This window comes from Callithrix jacchus, chromosome 9 (assembly GCF_049354715.1).
Source record: "Callithrix jacchus isolate 240 chromosome 9, calJac240_pri, whole genome shotgun sequence".
Taxonomy (NCBI): Eukaryota; Metazoa; Chordata; class Mammalia; order Primates; family Cebidae; genus Callithrix; species Callithrix jacchus.
This window is the reverse complement of record NC_133510.1, coordinates 105,130,881-105,152,352: the sequence shown is the minus strand read 5'-3', so window position 1 is coordinate 105,152,352 and position 21,472 is coordinate 105,130,881. Positions and strand designations below refer to the sequence as shown.

At 34.9% G+C, this 21,472-nt stretch overlaps 1 protein-coding gene across 4 annotated transcripts in view; it reads left to right on the top strand.

Moving 5' to 3' along the window:
* Positions 1-21,472, top strand: part of NUP37 (nucleoporin 37) — a 50,396-nt gene that overhangs the window by 13,452 nt on the left and 15,472 nt on the right. For all 4 annotated transcript variants that reach the window (XM_002752908.4, XM_035257400.3, XM_054238788.2 and 1 more), the window contains exons 4-5: positions 11,055-11,127; positions 12,937-13,031. In XM_002752908.4, the coding sequence (XP_002752954.1) occupies positions 11,055-11,127; positions 12,937-13,031 (168 nt within the window). The remainder of the gene's footprint in view (positions 1-11,054; positions 11,128-12,936; positions 13,032-21,472) is intronic.

Genomic DNA, 21,472 nt, shown 5'->3' with positions numbered 1-21,472 from the left:
ACACCTGCCTATGACTGAGAACATGCGGTGTTTCATTTTCTGTTCTTGTGTCAGTTTGCTGAGAATGATGGTTTCCAGATTCATCCATGTCCCTACAAAGGACACAAACTCATCATTTTTTATGGCTGCATAGTATTCCATGAAGTATAGGTGCCACATTTTCCTTGTCCTGTCTATCATTGATGGGCATTTGGGTTGGTTCCAGGTCTTTGCTATTGTAAACAGTCCCACAGTGAACATACATGTCCATGTGTCTTTATAATAGAACGATTTATAATCCTTCAGATATATACCCAGTAATGGGATTGCTGGGTCAAATGGAATTTCTATTTCTAGATCCTTGAGGAATCACAATGTCTTCCACAATGGTTGAACTAATTTGCACCCCCACCAACAGTGTAAAAGTGTTCCTATTTCTCCACATCCTCTCCAGCATCTGTTGTCTCCAGATTTTTTAATGATCACCATTCTAACTGATGTGAGATGGTATCTCAGTGTGGTTTTGATTTGCATTTCTCTAATGACGAGTGATGATGAACATTTTTTCATATGCTTATGTCTTCTTTTGATGTCCTTTGCCTTCTTTTGAATGTGTTTGTTTGTTTGTTTCTTGTAAATCTTTTTTAGTTCTTTGTAGGTTCTGCATATTAGCCCTTTGTCAGATGGGTAGATTGATGTCCTTCTGTTCATGTCCTTTGCCCACTTTTGAATGTGTTTGTTTGTTTGTTTCTTGTAAATCTTTTTTAGTTCTTTGTAGATTCTGCATATTAGCCCTTTGTCAGATGGGTAGATTGCAAAAATTTTTCCCATTCTGTTGGTTGCTGGTTCACTCTAATGATAGTTTGTTGTTTTGTTTTTTTGCTGTGCAGAAGCTCTGGAGTTTAATTAAATCCCATTTGTCTATTTTGGCTTTTGTTGCCATTGCTTTTGGTGTTTTAGTCATAAAGTCCTTGCCCATGCCTGTCCTGAATGGTATTGCCTAGGTTTTCTTCTTTGGCTTTTATGGTATTAGGTGTTTCATTTAAATCTTTAATCCATCGTGATTTAATTTTAGTATAAGGTGTAAGAAAGGGATCCAGTTTCAGCTTTCTGCATATGGCTAGCCAGTTTTGCCAACAGCACTTATTGAATAGGAAATCCTTTTCCCATTGCTTCCTTTTGTCAGGTTTGTCAGAGGTCAGATGATTGTAGATGTGTGGCATTACTTCTGAGGCCTCTGTTCTGTTCCATTGGTCTATATCTCTGTTTTGGTACCAGTACCATGCTGTTTTGGTTACTGTAGACTTATAGTATAGTTTGAAGTCAGGTAGCATGATGCCTCCAGCTTTTTTTTTTTTTTTTTTTTTTGGCTTAGGATTCTCTTGGCTATGTGAGGTCTTTTTTGGTTCCATATGAAATTTAAAATGGTTTTTTCCAGCTCTGGTAAAGAAGGTCAATGGTAGCTTGATGGGGATAGCACTGAATCTATAAATTACTTTGGGCAGTATGGCCATTTTCTCAATATTGGTTCTTCCTAACCATGACCATGGAATGTTTTTCCATCTGTTTGTGTCCTCTCTTATTTCCTTGAGCAATAATTTGTAGTTCTCCTTGAAGAGGTCCTTCACATCCTTTGTTAGTTGTCTTCCTAGGTATTTATTTTTCTCTGTAGCAATTGTGAATGGGAGTTTGCTCATGATTTAACTCTCTGTTAGTCTGTTATTGGTGTATAGGAATGCTTGTGATTTCTGCACATTGATTTTTTACCCTGAGACTTTGCTGAAGTTGTTTATCAGTTCAAGGAGATTTTGGGCTGATCTTCTTAATATATAATCGTGTCATCTACAAATAGAGATAATTTGACTTCCTCCTTTCCTGTTTGAATACCCTTTATTTCTTTTTCTTGCCTCATTGCTCTGGCTAGAACTTCCAATACTATATTGAATAGGAATGGTGAGAGAGGGCATCCTTGTCTAGTGTCAGATTTCAAAGGGAATGGTTCCAGTTTTTGCCCATTCAGTATGATATTGGCTGTGGGTTTGTCATAAATAGCTTTTATTATTTTGAGATATGTTCCACTGGTACCTAGTTTCCTGAGTCTTTAGTTGTTGAATTTTGTCGAAGGCCTTCTCTGCATCTATTGAGATAATCATGTGGTTTTTGTCTTTGGTTCTGTTTATGTGGTGAATTACTTTTATAGACTTGCGAATGTTGAACCAGCCTTGCTTCCCCGGAATGAAGCCTACTTAATCATGATGGATAAGCTTTTTGATGTACTGTTGCAATCGGTTTGCCAGTATTTTATTGAAGATTTTTGCATCTATGTTCATCATGGATATTGGCCTGAAGCTTTCTTTTCTTGTTGAGTCTCTGCCGGGTTTTGGTATCAGGATGATGTTGGTCTCATCAAATGATTTGGGAAGGATTCCCTCTTTTTGGAATGTTTGGAATAGTTTCAGAAGGAGTCATACCAGCTCCTCTTTGTACGTCTCATTGTCCGGAAGCAATATCTGGTAAGTTTTAGTTCCTTTATACTATCTGGGAGGCCTGAGGGACAGTTTCCTGAGAAAGGAACTCAGAGAAGACAAATAAAAGATTCAGGCTTTAAGAGCAGGAGAGTCAGTCTCTATGATTATCCCATAAAGCATAAACGTTAGTTCTGTGGACTGCTTTCACCATCAGGACCACAAAGTGGACCTGGTTAGGTTTTGGCTCTCCCTGTTTCTTTTTCCTTTTTACTTGACCTGTAATGTCCCAAATTAAAGCAACTATTTTTTTATAATTCATTGTTAATTAAATGTAGGTATTCATTAGGTTAAATGAAAGTAATGATAAGAATGTATATATGCACTTTTAAATGGGATCGATAGAGTGCTTTCATTTATTAATACAAAGGGCATTCGAAGTAAACTAATCCAGTCTTCTTTATTGAGGAGGAAGCTGCACTCTGAACAGTTAAATGCCATCTTCAATTTGCATAGCTAAGAAGTAGTAGAGGCAATAGTAGGCTAACCTGGTTAATCAAATGAAAATCTACTTGTGAAAATTTGTCAGATTTTTAGGGGATAAGTTGATACACAACATCTGATAAGCTATTTAATGAAATAGTCACATATCTGTATACGATTTATGATGGTGTACTTATTTCCTAGGGTTGCCATAACAAATTGCCACAAACATGGCATAACAGCAGAAATTTATTATCACAGTTTTGGAGGCAGTTGTTTAAAATTAAGGTATCAGTGGGATTCTTCAATAATAAAAGTGTAGAAGTATATACTAAAGCAGCACTTTAATTTAATTTAAAAAGTTTTCTTAAAAGCGTAAAAGGATAGATTTTAAAAATTATCTTCATTTTAGCCAGGTCAACAAGAGATGTTAGAAATATTGTTACATACCTACCTTAGTATTTGCCCTCTTCTGTTATCCATAATCCTTAGTTTTTCTATTTCTTCAAATAGATCAGATTAAATAAGATACTACTTTTATACCTAAAAAAGCTGATATACTTATACCTGCTAAAGGCTAGAGTATTATTGTACTTTTAAACATTTAAGACATGTTTTTCAGTAGTTCATCAATGGATTCTCAAATTTAAAAAAAAGCCAAAGCAGCAAACAGCTTTTTTTTTTTTTTTTTTTTTTTTTTTGAGATAGAGTCTTGCTCTGTTGCCCAGGCTGAGTGCAATGGCATGGTCTCAGATTACTGCAGCCTCCACCTTCCAGGTTCAAATGATTCTCCTGCCTCAGCCTTCCAAGTAGCTGGAATTAAAGGCATGCACCACTACACCCAGCTAATTTTTGTATTTTTAGTAGAGTTGGAGTTTCACCTTGTTGGCTAGGCTGGTCTCAAACTCCTGACCTCAAGTGATCCATCCGCCTTGGCCACTGAAGTGCTGGGATTACAGATGGGAGCCACTGCGCCTGACCTGAGGGCACTTTTCAAGTTGCTAAAGATGTTGTAGAATTCTTGTTGTTGTTAAGATAGGGTTTCACTCCTGTCACCCAGACTGAAGTGCAATGGTGTGATCTCGGCTCACTGCAATCTCCACCTCCTAGGCTCAAGAAATTGTCCTACCTCAGTCTCAGGTGGCTGGCACTACAGGTGCATGCCACTGCACCCAACTAATTTTGTATTTTTGATTCTTTTTTTTTATGTAGAAATGGGGTTTTGCCATATTGCCCAGGCTGGTCTGGAACACCTGGGCTAAAGCAGCGCAACCACTTTGGCCTCCCAAAGTGCTATGGTTATAGGCATGAACCACTGCACCCAACCATGCACTCTTATGCACTGTATAAATATATAGAGGTACAAAATAAACTATATGCTAATATAATACACAGTATCCCTTTCATATGAACCCTCAGTAGACAACCAATGAAGCCAAAGACTGAGAACTACAGAATATTTTCATTCTACAAAACATTGCAGAAAGAAAGACACAAATAAATAGAAAGACATCCTATGTTCATGGATTGAAAGATTTCATAGTGTTAAAGTGTCTGTGCTACCAAAGCACTACAGATTCAATGGAGTCCTTATCAATCTCAGTGGCACTTTTTACAGAAACAGAAAAACCATCCTAAAATTCATATGAAATCTCAAAGGATCCCAAATGAGCAAAAACAATCTTGAGAAAGCTGAAGGTCTGACACTTCTTTTTTTCAAACTTTATTGCAGTGCTATACAGTAATCAAAATAGTGTGGTACTGGCATAAACATAAATATGTAGATCAATAGAACAGATTGGAACCCTTAGGAAAAAACCCTCACATAGCCATCAGATGATCTTTAACAAAGGTTCCAAGACTATACAATGGGGAAAAGGATAGTCTCTTTAAGAAATGATATTGGATAAACTGAATATCATGCAGAATAATAAAATTGGACCTCATACAAATGAACTCAAAGTGGGACCTAAACATAAGAATGGAAATTATAAAACTACTAAATGAAAACAGCTGTGAAAGGCTTTATGACATTAGATTTGGCAGTTATTTCTTAGATTTGACACCAGAAGCACAGGCAACAAAAGCAAAAATAGACCAAATGAGACTACATCAAACTTTAAAACTAGTACATTGCAAGGAAAGTCAGCAGAGTCAAAAGGCAACCCACAGAATGGGAGAAAATATTTGCAAACCATATACCTGACAAGGGCTTAATATCCGGAATTTGTAGAAAAAACTTCCAGGGCTGGACACAGTGGCTCACACCTGTATTCCGAGCACTTTGGGAGGCCAAGGTTGGTGGATCACAAGGTCAGGAGATCGAGACTATCCTGGCCAACATAGTGAAACCCCATCTCTACTAAAAATAGAAAAAGTTAACTGGATGTGTTGGCGCATGCCTGTAGTCCCATCTACTCAGGAGGCTGAGACAGGAGAATTGCTTGAATGCAGGAGGCGGAGGTTGCAGTGAGCTGAGATCGCGCCATTACTCTCTGGCCACAGAGTGAGACTCTTAAAAAAAAAAAGAGTGCATCTTAAAAAAAAAAAAAAAAAAAAAAAAAACACTTCCAGAGCCCAACCACAACAAAATAAATAATCCAATTTAAAAATGATTCAAAAAGACTTCAATAAACATTTCTCCAAAGAAGGTATATGAATGGCCAACAGGCATATGAAAAGATGTTCCACATCACTAATCATTAAAGAAATAAAAATCAAAACCACAATGAGAGGCCACCTCACATTTAGGATTGCCACTACCAAAAAAAGCAGAAAATAACAGATGTTGGCCCAGGATGTGGAGAAATTGGAACTTTGGTGTACTGTTGGTCAGTGTGTAAAATGGTATAGCTGCTATGAAAAACTCAAAAGCTTACTCAGAAAATTTAAAATATAATTACCTAATCACTCTGGCTAGACTTCTAGTATTATGTAGAATATAAGTGGCAAAAAGGCATCCTTGTCTTGTTCCTAATCTTAAACACCACCATCTTTTCACCATTAAAAATAATGTTACCTGGCCGGGCATGGTGGCTCAAGCCTGTAATCCCAGCACTTTTTAGGAGGCCGAGGCGGGTGGATCACGAGGTCAAGAGATCGAGACCATCCTGGTCAACATGGTGAAACCCGTCTCTACCAAAAATACAAAAAATTAGCTGGGCATGGTGGCATGTGCCTGTAATCCCAGCTACTCAGGAGGCTGAGGCAGGAGAATTGCCTGAAACCAGGGGACGGAGGTTGCAGTGAGCCGAGATCACGCCATTGCACTCCAGCCTGGGTAACAAGAGCGAAACTCCGTCTCAAAAAAAAAAAAAGAATAATGTTACCTGTGGGCTTGTCATAGATGGCCTTTATTGTGATGCAGAACATTTTCTCTGTACCCAATTTGTTGAGTTTTTATCAAGAAATAATGTTGTATTTAGTCAAATTATTTTTCTGCATCTATTGAGATGATATGTTTTTTTTTTGTTTTTTGTTTTTTGTTTTTTTTTTTTTTGAGACGGAGTTTCGCTCTTGTTACCCAGGCTGGAGTGCAATGGCGCAATCTCGGCTCACCGCAACCTCCGCCCCCTGGGTTCAGGCAATTCTCCTGCCTCAGCCTCCTGAGTAGCTGGGATTACAGGCACGCGCCACCGTGCCCAGCTAACTTTTTGTAATTTTTAGTAGAGACGGGGTTTCACCATGTTGACCAGGATGGTCTCGATCTGTTGACCTCGTGATCCACCCGCCTCGGCCTCCCAAAGTGCTGGGATTACAGGCTTGAGCCACCGCGCCCGGCCGATGATATGGTTTTTGTCTTTCGTGCTGTTAGTAAAGTGAATCATATTTATTTGTGAATGTTGAACATTGTTGCATGCCAGGGATAAATCCCACTTGATCATGGTGAATGATCTTTTTAATGTACTCTTGAACACAGTTTGCTAGCATTTTGTCAACATAGTACTTGAAGTCCTAGCCAGAGCAAGTAGATATGAAAAAGAAATAAAAGGCATCCAAATAGAAAAAGAAGAAGTTACATTGTCTGTTTCTTGATACATGATCTTATATATAGAAAAGCCTAAAGACTCCACCAAAAAACTGTTAGAACTGATTAGTGAATTCAGTAGAGTTGCGTGATAGAAATCAGCATTCAAAAATCAGTAACCTTTCTAATACACCAATAATAAACTATCTGAAAAATAAATTAAGATAATATGATTTATAATAGCATGGAAAAAATCTTAGGAATAAATTTAACTGAGGAGGAAAAGATCTTTACACAGACACGATAAAACATTGATGAAAGACATTGAACTCAGCACAAATAATTGGAAAGATATCCTGTGTTCATGGATTGGATGAATTATGTTGTTAAAATGTCCTTGCTACCCAAAGCAATTTACAGATTCAATGCAATGCCTACCTATCAAAACTCCAATGTCATTCTTCACAGAAATAGAAAAATCAACTCAAAAAATTCATATGAAATCACAAAAAGACCATGGATAGTCAGAGCAATTTTGAGCAAAAAAGAAGAAACTTGGAAGTGTCACACTACATGATTTCAAAATATATTGCAAAGATATGGTATTCAAGACAGCATGGTACTAACATAAAAAAGATACCTTGACCAATAGAAGAGGATAGAAAGCCCAGAAATAAATTCATGCATTATGGTCAATTTTTTACAAAGGTGCCAAGAACATAAAATGAAGAAGGGACAGTCTTATCAATGAATGGTGTTGTGAAATTGTATATCCACAAGCAGAACAATGAAATTGAACCTTTATCCTACCCCATATGCACAAGCAACTGAAAATGGATTAAAACTTAAACTTAAGACTTTAAACTGTAAAATGGCTAGAAGAATACAGAAAAAACTTAACAACATTAATCTCCACAGCAGTGAATTTTTTGGATCTGACCCTAAAAGCACAGGAAAGAAAAGCAAAACTAGACAAGTGGGATTGTATTAGACTAAAGACCTACACGACAAAGGAAACAACAGCATGAGGAGACAACCTATAGATTTTTGTAAAATATTTGAAAATCATACATCTTGACAAGGGGCTAATATCAATATGTAAGGAACTCAAATTATAAGAAAACAATTATATTTTAAAATGGGCGAAGAACCTGAGTAGACATTTCTTGAAAGAAGATATACAAATGGCCAACAGATACATGAAAAAATGTTCAACATCAGGGAAATGCCGATTAAATCCACAATAAAATATCACCTCATGCCTGCTAGAATGGCCGTGATCAAAAAGATGAAAGGTAACAAGTGTTGATGAGGATACGGAGAAAAGAGAACCCTTGGACACTGTTGATAGGAATGTAAAATATGACTTAAAGCCATTTTGGTAAACAGTATGGAAGTTTCTCAAAAAACTAAAAATAGAACTACTATATCATCCTGCAGTCCTGCTTCTGGGGATTTATTCAAAGGAACTGAAATCAGTATGTAGAAGAGATACCTACATGCCCATGTTCATTGCTGCACTGTTCACAATAGCCAAGATATGGAATCAACCTAACTGTTCATCAGAGGATGAATGGATAAGAAAAATGTGGTGTATACACAGTGGAGTACTCTTTGGTCTTAAGAAAGCTGAACTCACAGAAGTGTGGTAGAATGGTTACCAGAGGTTGAAGGTATGGGGAGAGGAAGTGGACAGGGAAAGGGTAGAAGTTAGAGGTTTCACAGTTTCAGGTAGGAGGAGTAAGTTCTGGTAACCTACTGTACAACTTTGATGGCTATAGTTCATGATGTAGATTTTAAAATTGCTAAAAGAATAGATTTTAAAAGTTTTTATCACAAAGGATAGATTGGTAAGGTGATGAATATGTTAATTTACTGGATTTAATCATTTTACAATGTATATATGTCCATAAATCACATTATGCCTCATAACTATATAAAATTATTTGTCAATTAAGAATAAAGAAAGACTTTTAAAAATAGAATTACCAACTAATCCAGCAACCCCACTTCTAGGTATATGTCCAGAATAATTGAAATTGAGGTCTGGATGATGCAATAAACACCCCCATGTTTATTGCATCATTATTCACAGTAACCAAGAGGTAGATGTAATCTAAATGACCATGAAAAAATGGATAAAGAAAATATGATACATGCATATAATGAAATATTATTCAACCTTAAAAAAGAAAGAAATTCTGTTATATGCTACAACATGGATAAAGCCTGAAGACATTATGCTGAGTGAAGTAAGCCAATTACAAAAAACAAAAATTGCATGATTCCACTTATATGCTGTACCTAAAATAGTATAATCCTTCTAAAGCAGAAATTAGAATGGTAGATTCCAGGTACTGAGAGGAGGGTAAAAAGGGATGTTGTTGGTCAATGTATTTAAGAGTTTCAGTTTTGCAAGATGAAAAAGTTATAGATTATCTGTTAAACAATAATTTTCATACTAACACCACTACACTCTACACTTTAAAATGGTTAAGATGGTCTATTTTGTTAATGTGTTTTTGACCACAATTAAAAAAGAAAGTTAATATATGCCAATCACACAAAAATCAAAGATAGAAAAAAGCAAATCCCAAATATATTTTTTAAAAAGAATCTCTAGGAAATTGCCTTTATTAAAATGTGTTTTATATTTGTAAAGTAAAATTTGAAACTGCAAAGCAGTCACTAAATTACTAGACGCTTTATCCAAAAACTTGATGTTTCCTCAGATTCCTCTCCCTGTCACATATACATATATACACAAATAGGTATGTCTCCCCACCATGCTTTTGCATCTTCCCCTCTGAACCCAGGGAAAGACAGAATGTCTGAAAATTTGAGCTATGGTTATGAACACTTCAAAACAGCCCCAGGTGGGAGGGAACCACTGAGAAGACCTTGGACAAAGAATCATTCCCTGGTAGCTTTGGTCTGTTTTCTCTAATGGCTCTTGACAAATTACTGGAATGGGATTGTAGTAGCAAAGGTCTACCAACACATCAGGGTTTGTGGATTTATGGAGTTCTTTAAATTTATTAGTTGAGGAAAAAAAATGGTTCACTATAGTCCAACTAAAGAATAAATTTAGATCTGTATGATATTATTTTTACCAAAGAATTGAAAATAAACTGTTTTTCACTATATAAATATAATTTATATTTCTTTCACAGCCATTGTCTCATATCATGAGAATCTAGAAAATTTAGGATTAAAGGTAAACTAGTTTAAGAAGTAGTTGTTGACCAGCGCAGTGGCTCACACCTGTAATCCTAGCACTTTGGGAGGCCGAGGCAAACAGATCACCTGAGGTCAGAAGTTTAAGACAAGCCTGGCCAGCGTAGTGAAACCCCATCTCTAGTAAAAATACAAAAATTAGCCATGTGGGGTGGTGGGCACCTATAATCCCAGCTACTCAGGAGGCTGAGGCAGAAGAAACATTTGAACCTGGAAGGTGGAGGCTGCAGTAAGCTGAGATCATGCCACTGCACTCCAGCCAGGGCAAGAGAGCAAGACTCTGTCTCTCAAAAAAAAAAAAAAAAAAGAAGTTGTTTGCTGCTTAGGTTTTGTTTTTTAATTTAATAATCCATTGATGAACTACTGAAAAATGTATCTTAAATGCTTAAAGTATAAATAATACTCCAACCTTTAGCAAGTATGTCAGCTCTTATAGGTATAAAAATAGTATCTTATATAATCTGATTTATTTGGAGAAATAGAAAAACTAAGGAGACTGGATAAACTATGGATAACAGAAGAGGGCAAAGACTAAGGTAGATGTGTAACAATATTTTTAACATCTCTTGTTGACTGGCTAAAATGAAGATACTTTTTAAAATCTATCCTTTTATGCTTTTAAGAAAACATTTAAAATTAAATTCAAGTGCTGATTTAGTGTAAAATTCTATACTTATTATTGAAGAAGCAAATCCAGAATAAACTAAACTTTTATATGTTCTCTCCTACTCCTACTTTCTGTGATGTCTATGTAATACTTTTTACAGTGGAGCCACAACATTCTTCTTTCTTCCTCCATAAAAAGCAAGATTATGAGTTACTGATAACAACTTCAGTGACCTGGAGGGAAAGATCAGGGGAGGGAGAGACCTTTCCCTTCAAAGGCTGAAAATTGGAATATTTTTGTTTTTTATTGCTTCCAGATTTTGTACTTCAGCTGCTGATTTGAAAATTAGATTGTTTACTTCAGATCTTCAAGATAAAAATGAATATAAGGTATGTTGACAGCTATACAAATCTTTAGAGTTTATTTTAACACATGTTTATTTTTTGCTGTTTTAATTGAATTTATCCCAATTTAAAATGGCTTTTTATGGTCATCATTAAAGTATATAATTTAGGGTCTCATTTACTCTATTATAGGTAATAGTAACCAGGTTACTATATTAAGAACTATATTCTTAATAATGACTGCAGATTATAAATCTCGTATCACTTATTAACTTGAAATGTTAGGTAGGAACAACAAATAAGAAAGAATTAGAAATTCAAAGTTGGAAATATTAGGAATATAATCAACATGAACATCCATAGAGTAAGAGTTGAACTTCAAGGGAACAAATGATCAGCACAGCATAGCACAGGCCAGATTCCAAAGTAGTTAAGAGCACAGACACAGAATCCAGATTCCTTGCATTTAAACCTCTGTGTTATTACTTAGTAATGGTGTGACCTTGGTTAAGTAACCGAATCTCTTTGTGCTAATATCCTCAGCTGTAAAATGTGGGTAATCATAGCAGCTGCCTTATAGAATTATCAGCGTTGACTGAGCAAATTCATATAAAACACTTAGAATAATGCTTGTTACACAGCAAAACCCATATGTGTGTTTTCTATTACCATAATAATTACCCTCAGGTTGGGCTGAAATTCCATCATGTTTTCTTATAAGAATGGTATTGCCTTGGCTTTCTAATAAACCAAAATATGAATATTGTTATAAAACAAAGATAAATGAAACCTTTCCAATCATTTAGAAAATAGTAAAAAATTATGCTCTAAGCTATTTACAATTGGCTTAACCTATTGTACAGATTGGCTGATTTAAGGCTATAACAAAAATAACCAAGTATATAAATGCACATAAAATTTTGACCTATCCAAAGTTAAAATGGTAGTTATAATATACATTAAACATTCACGGTTAATTTAGTTTGCCTTGTAGGCTATGACAGAAGCTTTGGAGAGTGATTTGGAGGACCTGGGTTGGTGAAAGTTTTCAGCAATGTTTGACCCAAATCTTTTTTCTTTTTTTCATGTTACATTTCTACATAGTTATCAGTACTATACAGAACTGCTCTAATAACCTCAGAATGAGATCAAATTTGAATTTTTGGAAAGAAGGAAGGGTAGAAAAAATGATAATCATTAAAGTAATTATCTGACAGGCCTATTTAGGATTTCAACCATGAAGATTTAGACAGATTGAACCTTACCTGCTCACACAGTCCTCTACCATGCAACTTCTCATTTGTTGCTTCTCTGTCAAGGCAAAGATTTTTGTGTTGATGATGACTATAGTCTTACAACAACTAGCTGTCTTCACTGCTGGCAGTCACATTGAACATGTAAATGAAGGCATTAGATCGTGAAGTCCATCCTGTGTGTGTTTGTTAAGTAGTAGTGAGTATACAGAGCAACAGTTATAAGGTAAAAAACCTAGAGGCACTCTACCTCAGTACTCCTAAAAAGTTTTCTAGCTCTAATTTTTATTTAAGCTTTATATAAAAAGTGAGAAAGGAGGTGATATGAGGACAGGTACAATAAAAATGTATGTGTGTTTTTGTAAGAAATGCATACTAAAAAAGAAAGACTAAGCTAATAGTGTGTTGAATGATCAATTTCTTTCCAAGATAGACCTTCCAAAAAGTGGGTGTATAAATCATGCTTTAAAAATAGCAGATTGCTTAAGAAATATTTATAGAAAAACATGCAGTGAAAGCTTTTAAGGCAGTGAAGCAAAAATATTGTGTAGGAATATTATAGATTTTCCTGTTTTCTTACTAAGTTTTCTCTTTCTGTCAGGTTTTAGAGGGCCATTCAGATTTCATTAATGGTTTGGTGTTTCATCCCGAAAGTGGCCAAGGAATTGCAAGTGTGAGTGACGATCATACCTGCAGGTATGTTGCTTATGTTATAACCACATTTGTAAATTTTCATTTTATTTTAATGAGAATTATATTTTTTGAATGAGAAAAAAATGTGACTTTTATATAAATTCTATAGAGTGTTGTAAAAGAAGCATACCTTATTTGAACTGTAGGTATGACACAAACATGAGTTTCAAAACCAGTGAGTTGGGTCCTCGTCGCCGTTAATGAAAAGTTCCCTTGCCTCCCTTGGGTGTCTTTTATGTCTTATTTCGGATTTTGACATTTACGAAATCCAAATATGTATCGGGCTAGGCACAGTGGCTCACACCAGTAATCTCAGCTCTTTGGGAGGTCAAGGCAGGTGGATCACCTAAGGTCAGAAGTTCACGACCAGCCTGACCAACATGGCAAACTCCATTTCTACTAAACATACAAAAATTAGCCAGCAGTAATGGTGTGCACTTGTAATCCCAGCTACTTGTGGGGCCAAGGCAAGAGAATCTCTAGAACCTGGGAGACTGAGGTTGCAGTTAGCCAAGATTGTGCCACGGCACTCAAGCCTGAGTGACAGAGCGAAACTCCGTCTCAAAAAAAAAAAGCCCAAACATATATTGGATCAAATTCCCCAATACTGGACAAGATGCGTAGGAATAAAATGCAGTTGTCAAGTTACCTCACAGAGCCTATATAAGTTAGTGTTTAATAATGAACTCTAACTCTTATCTGCTACATAAGACTGATGGAAAATTTAGTGTTTTGATAAATTCAGAGGTTTCTACATAAGGTTTTATGTAGATACAATACATGTCACTATTTTGTTCTTGTACCCCACCCCCTAACTTAGGACAGATGAGGTAGCTATAACATTTTAATAGTGCCTAAAGCTGGAGAATATCACAAGTAAAGAACAAGATGAAAACAATAGCGGGTTGAAATAAGCTGAGCAGTCAGGAGTGAAATGAGTGCGTCAGTCATTGGAAGGGTGTCAGTTGCTTCATTTGCTTTAACAATACTTTGAGGAAGCAAAAAACTGCTGCTCTGCTGTTTTACATAATGTTTTATAAAACTGTGCCAAAATCCTTAGTATTTATTGGTACTTATGTACATATAAAACTATTAAATATGTATGACTTCACATTAGAAGTAAAGCTGCTAGCTACATTTAAAATTTTTAATCTTCTTAATATAACTCATCCTTTTAAAGTGATAGGGTCATAGGTCATTATTCTTTATGTGCTGCCTGTTAAAATTTTTATGTCAGAGATATGACAGATTTACATGACATTAAGATTCTGAGGCCCCAGGTATTACAAAACCAAGTTGGTATAGTGACCCGAAGAGTAAATGGAATCGTTTTAAAGTAAAAATTCAGTCACTGGAAATAAATAATGGCATTTCAGCTGTTTAAAAGATAGACTCTCCTAATCACAAGTATTTTAAATAATGAAACCTGCAAAGGGGGAAAGTGAGTGTCTTTGCAAGCCAAGGGATAACCTCTGAATAGTGAGCAAAAGCTGTAGAGACCTAGGATCATCATGCTCAGTAGTCTGTGTTTGCTTGTTTGTTTTTCTTAGGACTTTTAGATTTTTTTGTAAACTAGCAAATTTCTCCAAAAATTTAGGGGACTGACATAGCGTTGCTAACTTTTTATTTTTTCAAATACAAAGCTTTTAAGTTTACTGCCTTCTACCATTATCATTTTATAAAAGAAATGACGTTATTACTCTAAAAAGTAGGAAAGGCCTAACTAAAGAGTAAGTCCTTTCATTTAAATAAATTTAATTTTTTAAAAACCTCACTACACTGCCTCTAAGTTTCTCATTTTGCTAGACTCGTTGTTGATATTACTGTTCAACAAATATTTGCTCTCCTTTCCCTTTCCCATGAAGGAGAAACTGATTGTCCTTAGCTTGTGAGTTGTTTAGGCCATTGTAGCATTGACAGATGTGACAGCAGAAACTTCAAATATTTTACCTGGTTTGACTTGACCTCCTGTGCTCTGTCATTTTCTATGGGATGAGCATGTCCTAGATAGCTACTAATCCCAGAATGAGAAACACATGGAGCAGATATGGACCCATATGGCATTATAGAAACAGAGCTTCTTATACACCTATGTGCAAGAATTTATGCTTATTTTTGTAAACTACTGAGATTTTCGGATTGATGCACAACATCAAAATAGCAGTATTTTTAGAATTTACAGCTTAGTTCACCAACTAAAAATAAACAACTCTGATTGGTTATTAAAGCCAAACCTCTTAAGCCAAAACCTAAGCAATACAAATAAGATATTTTTAAAAACAGTGCATATATAAAAAGTTTAAAATGAGAAAGAGTAGATAGTATCATACACTCTAATAGGAAGGAAAGAAGGAATTCTGAGAGGATGTATGCTATCACATATATCACAAAAGAGACTATATCATATGAGCAGTCCTACAATATGTATTCTGTACTATAAAGAGTAGACCTGGTGCTTACTTTTAAAAAAAATTTTAACCTCAGTATTTTGATCTATGCACATTTTCTGATGTTTGACAATTCCAAGAAAGACGTGATATTATAATCAGCTAGCAGAATTTTGCCCTATGAACACTATTTTAAAACAATCTGTCGCCTGAATAGATTTCGTGAAATATGTGTGTTTTATTGAAAATTGCCAAATTCTGAATCAAACAGAATAGAGTCACACTGTGAACCAAGATAACGACTCATAATACAAAATGTTATTATGGAAGAGGACAAATTACTTTTTATCTAAGACTCCATCTAGTTTTACTATTCTGTGATCTATGCAAGTTTGTAAGAAAATTGAGTTTTCATTTAAATCACCAGGCCTTTATCAGTTTTAACACTGCCTTTCTTAACATCTTATAATGTCTACCACACCTTTTAAAGTGAAACTCACAGAAAATGTAGCCTTCCAAATATGTAAGTACAAAAAATTATTGTACCTTAATTGTATGATACATTTCTATAGAAGAAAAACAAGTAGAATAATAATGCATTATGTATAAGCTCACATAAAACTACATATGAAGACATAGTGGGATAGTCTTTGTCCTTCTTTATAATGAATAAGCCTAGATATCAGAAAAATAAGATAATAGGAAAATGTAAGGCAGAGGCAAGGCAGTCAAGTTGCACAGTTCTAGGGATTTATGAGCTGTATGGAGTATAATGTAAATAGTGCCATCTGGAGTTCTACAGTGTCATAGCCCTGAGCAGATCTATAGTTTTAGGATAAAAGCTCATGTTAGTAATAATAGAATGAAATTAAATCTCATAAGAGAAATAGGGAAATACAGGTAATCAAAATAGGAATAACAGCAAGACAAATCATAGGATATCAAGTTGAAAAAATAAGGAAAAATAATATTCTTGCAAATCAGCTAGTTTTTATATGTATAGTATCAAAATAATTCACTGTTATGCCGTGGAATGAAATATTAATGTAGATTGCAGACAATATTTCTTTTGAAATATCCCCACTTATTGGGATTTCCATAGTTCACTCACTCATTCAAAAGTCATATAGAATGACTAGCACCACTGGCTCTCATGTGACAACCCAATCATTAGGACAATCAAAAATTGCCCTTTAGGTATTAGACCAATCCCATGTTGAGAATCATTGTGTTAGATAATAATATGTGACCAGGCACTATTGTGAGCATGTTTTTATGAATTTACTAATTTAATCCTCAAAAACCTTATGGTATAGATTCCTTTATTATTTCCCTTGTAAAGCAGTCTGTCTCTTAATACTGAAGTATACTGTGTCTACTTTAAGATTCTCTAAGAAGTTTTAGTCTTTTTGGGTTATTGAAAAAGCAGATGTTCATATTACCTGTCAAAATCAAGCATTATATATGGCTTAATAAAATTTATAGAATTGCATTTAGAGTCGTGTCTGTAGAAGTGTCATCAGCTTCTGCTGGCAAAGAATTTATAGTTTTATAAGATACCTTTGCCATCACACCCTAGTACCGATTCTTGAAATGAAGATGTTAGGTTCCTTCTTCATACTGCATTAGCCCAGTTATTCAGATAAGGAAGAGGAGTAAATGCAAACTGCCACAGAGAACTGCCTGGTATCAGTGATGCCTAAGTAACAGACTGCTGCTGAGAAACAGATTTTTCTGGGGAATGAGGAAAGTTACTCTGGAGTAGATTGCTTTAGACTGTCACTAATAAGGTATTTTGTGGATTTGGCCATGCTTTGCCGCCACAGAGGACATCACAGAACTTAGAAGAATGCTCTTCTGGTAGTACTGAGTGAGTGGGTGCAGTATATATACTTTTATGAAAAGTATGTATCTTTATGAAAAAGGTATAAAGTATATCTTTATGGAAAATATGTATCTTTATGATGAAATATGTATCTTTATGAAAAAGGTGCCATTATTGAAACAAAGAGCATCTAATAGATGTATTTAATAAAAGGAATTGCAAAGCAAAGCATGGGGTTGCTAGTCATTCAGCCTCATATTCTACACCATTTTCTTTATGATCCCTCATCATGTCTATCATATGCAAATGCACTCACACGCATATACACATATATACATAAATGTATATACACATATATGCACAGGATGATACAAATACTGATGCTTCGGTGTGTATTTATATATGTATATGCACAGAAAAATATAAATACTGATGTTCATATTTATGACTTAGTGTCATTGAAAGAAGGCTAAAATAATCACAGTATTTGAGACGTTAAAAAGTACATATTCATTTAGAAAAAAATATTATCTCCTACTTCCGAAAGAAGGTAAAAGTGTCATTTAAGTATTTAATGGGTTAAGCTTATTATTTTAAAAACTCCCTAATGCAGAACATCTCATTCCCAGTCCATGCCAAATAACAGATGTTCTTGTATATTAGAAACAGTACCATTCTGTAAGAACAAGTCATATCAACAAGTATTTATTAAACACGTTTAGTATAGCCAACATTTAGTACTTTGGGGGATACAAAAGAAATTCAAGACCCCAGTACTCACTGTAACTACAGAGGATATCAGTAGTAAATCCCATCCCTCAATAAGCTTTTTAAATATTAGATAAAAATTTATGGTGAAAGAAAACTGACTTCTTTTTAGAAAGGAATTTTTAGTTCAATATAGTGTAAGTGTGCATACAATGTGCCATTTGCTTCCTCTATAGAACATGGAAAAGCTGTAGTTGTCATGTTCTAACTGGGATCATTTTTTAAAAAAATTAGAGAAGCGTGACATAAAAAATAAAGAATAAGATTTTTTTTGGAATGTAACCAAATCACTGTATAAGGTGGTAATACTAAAATTACCTAAGCTATTCACTAAGCCAGCAGTAGAGTTTTTATGCAAAATGTTATAAGAGGAAAAGGATTTTTATCAAATGTCTTCTGTGTACCACATGCTACCTATGTGTTTTTCATATTACCTCTTTTTATGTTTTATATTTGCAAGGCTTTAAGATCCATGATTAAGGTGGAGTGTTTCTCCTCCAACCCACCTCATTTGGGATCACAAAATATGCAGTGTACTTAAAATTAGTGCTTGTGGGAAACAGAAGAAAGGAAATTGAGAGCCTTCTGAAGGTAGGCCAATGAAGCATTCTTTGGGAAGTAATCCACGTCTAGGAGCTCATAAACCATGCCCAGGTACAAATTATAATCAGAGCAATTCATGTGATTTATTTTAGGGTTATAGTTAAAATTCAGTCTTCTAAAACTCACTTAATAAAGTATATCACCAAATCAGTGACTGCAGTAATTTAAACTTGGCTTTATGTGTCCCTCATGTGGTTGCAGTAAGTAAATTGTAAAAAGGGAATCACATCCAGGCGCTGTAATCCCGGCACCTTTGGGAGGAGGCCAAGGTGGGCGTCTCATTAGGTCAGGAGATCGAGATCATCCTGGCCAACGTGGTGAAACCCGAACTCTACCAAAAAAAAAAAAAAAATTAGCCGAGTCTGGTGGCACGCTACTATAGTCCTAGCTGCTTGGGAGGCTGAGGCAGGGGAATTGCTTGAACATGGGAGGCAGAGGTTGCAGTGAGCTGAGATCACACCACTGCACACCAGCCTGGCAACAGAGTAAGAATCCATCTCAAAAAAAAGGGAATCATATCCTTAAGCAGTTTTCAGATTTACTTTGAAAGGCCATTGATATGAATAATAAAGGAATACTTTCCCTTAGTATTCAGCATATAGTCAAATTTTAAGTTGTAAAGTTTATCAAAATTTTTCTTGGAAAAAATAAAATGCTAATATTTCCTGGGTAGTGTTACTGTTGCTTTTGTTAAGGCTTATGTTAGTTTAAGAAAAAGCCCTTCTACTCTGAATTCCTTAAAGATGAAATCATTACATATGGTCTGTTTGAAAACGGCCATATGGTATTTCTTTGCAGTTGAGAGTTTAATTTTTGAGGTTTATTTTTAAATGTGACAAAATTTCTCTTAATTTTCATCCTTCAAAAATTTCTCTCTATATATGAGTTAAATGATATGTTAATAATTCTCCTCTGAGACAGCCTCATTTTCTCACCTCTGTGATAATAAATTATAGTTTCTGTTCAACTTGTTTACAATTACAAGAAAGCAAAATGAAGCAGCAGCATATACATTGATAAGAGTTTTTACTGTCCCCAAACTTTATGAAGATGTATAATAGATTATATTTTGTGTGGAAACTTTATCAGTTTGAAACAGGCTACCTCCTTCCTTCTCTCTCTACCCTCAAAGTCCATGCAGCCTTTATTAACAACTCAGAAGGATAAAATAATCAGCATGTACAATTATCTCATTTTCACCCTTTTAATACTTACTCTGAAGGCAGTAAAACTTCTAATAATAATCTTTTACCTTAAAACTACTACTGCTACTACTATTTGCTCAGTAGTCTCAATTATTAAAAAAAAGAATTAATCTAATCTTATTTTCTGAATATATTTGAGACACACATACTGAAAGTACCCTTTACAAAATTCTTACTTCCAGCTATCCTGCTATTTTGTTGTCTCCACTTTTAAAGCTTTTGCCTAGCTGTCAAAGATCTTCATAGTCTCAACCATAAACTGACAAAGTTTATTTACCAACTCTAACCTACCATACCCACTATAAAGATTTGTCCATCTAATTTCTAGACTTTTGTTTTCAGTCACGATTCCCCATCTCTGAACTCCTTTTGCACTAAATTCTTTTACAAATTGTTTCACCTTTCTTTCTAATTGTGTACTCATTTAATAAGGAAATACATCATGGCTTGCCCTTCTTTGAATCATCCATAGCCTGATTAACTTAGTTATTGATTTATTGGAACTGAAAGAAAATCTAGTTCTGCTATCACAAGCTCAGTGAAAAATATGTTTGTTTTCTGAGAATGTTGAGGGTCCATTTCCTGTACCAGTGACATTGTAAAGTGCCTACTCATCCTTATAACTACATCTCTATATTACTTTGTTCTTTCTTTCTTATTTAATTAATCAATATACAGATTCATGTGATCCAGTCATGTCTTTTAGAAAGATTGTGGTTCATATTTTTTGCTTTACCAGTTAGGGACAAATGGATGTGTCATTTGTCATTTAATGTCATCCATTCCTTCTTGTGTCTGTGTTGTCAAAAAACATTTGGTAGTAGAAATTTCCTTCTGCAATGAATTCTCTAGCAAACAATGAGCTGCCAATTAAAAATGGAGAAGGAACAAATAAATATGAATTTCCTAGCAAACAATGAGCTGCCAGATAAAAAGGGAGAAGGAACAAATAGAACAGAGTATTAACCGGGAAATTTCCTTTTGAATCCTCAGACATAACATCTTTCTTTACTAACTGTCCCTTTAAAAGACCTTTGAGAATATATAGGATATCCCCAGTATGCCAACACCCAATTTATGGGACCATTTTATTAATTAAATGTGACAATAACATTTAAATACCATGTGGTAGGGATATTTAATGTTCTGCAGAAAAGAACTCGGCCTGAAATGAAGCAGTAATTACAGCAATAAAGTACTAAAAGTAAAATAAATATAATTCATAATCTTAGATCTGGATAGCCCTCCATCCCATCATTTTATAGCCAAATCTAAGAGTTCTCTTTAGGGACAATGCTGGGAGGGATGGGGATGTTTATTATACTTACAGTTCAAATTGGATGAAAACTGTCATTTTATTTCACTTGAGAGTGATGCTGTACTCACCCAGTGCCCTTTGATTCAGTCTGTATTGGCTTCCTAATTCGTCAGCACATTAACTTTGCCCTAAAAGCTTTTCATTTGAAATTTCCCTTGCAAACATTTAAATATGTACATATATATATATTAATATAGATCCTAGGTCTTGCCAAAGGTAATTAAACCTGTTAGCATTTATTCTATACTTTTATGCTTTGATAAATGGTCTATCATCTTTTCATATGCTTAATTGTCTTTATTATGAAGGGTGTGGGGGTTTTTGTTTTTTTGTTTGTT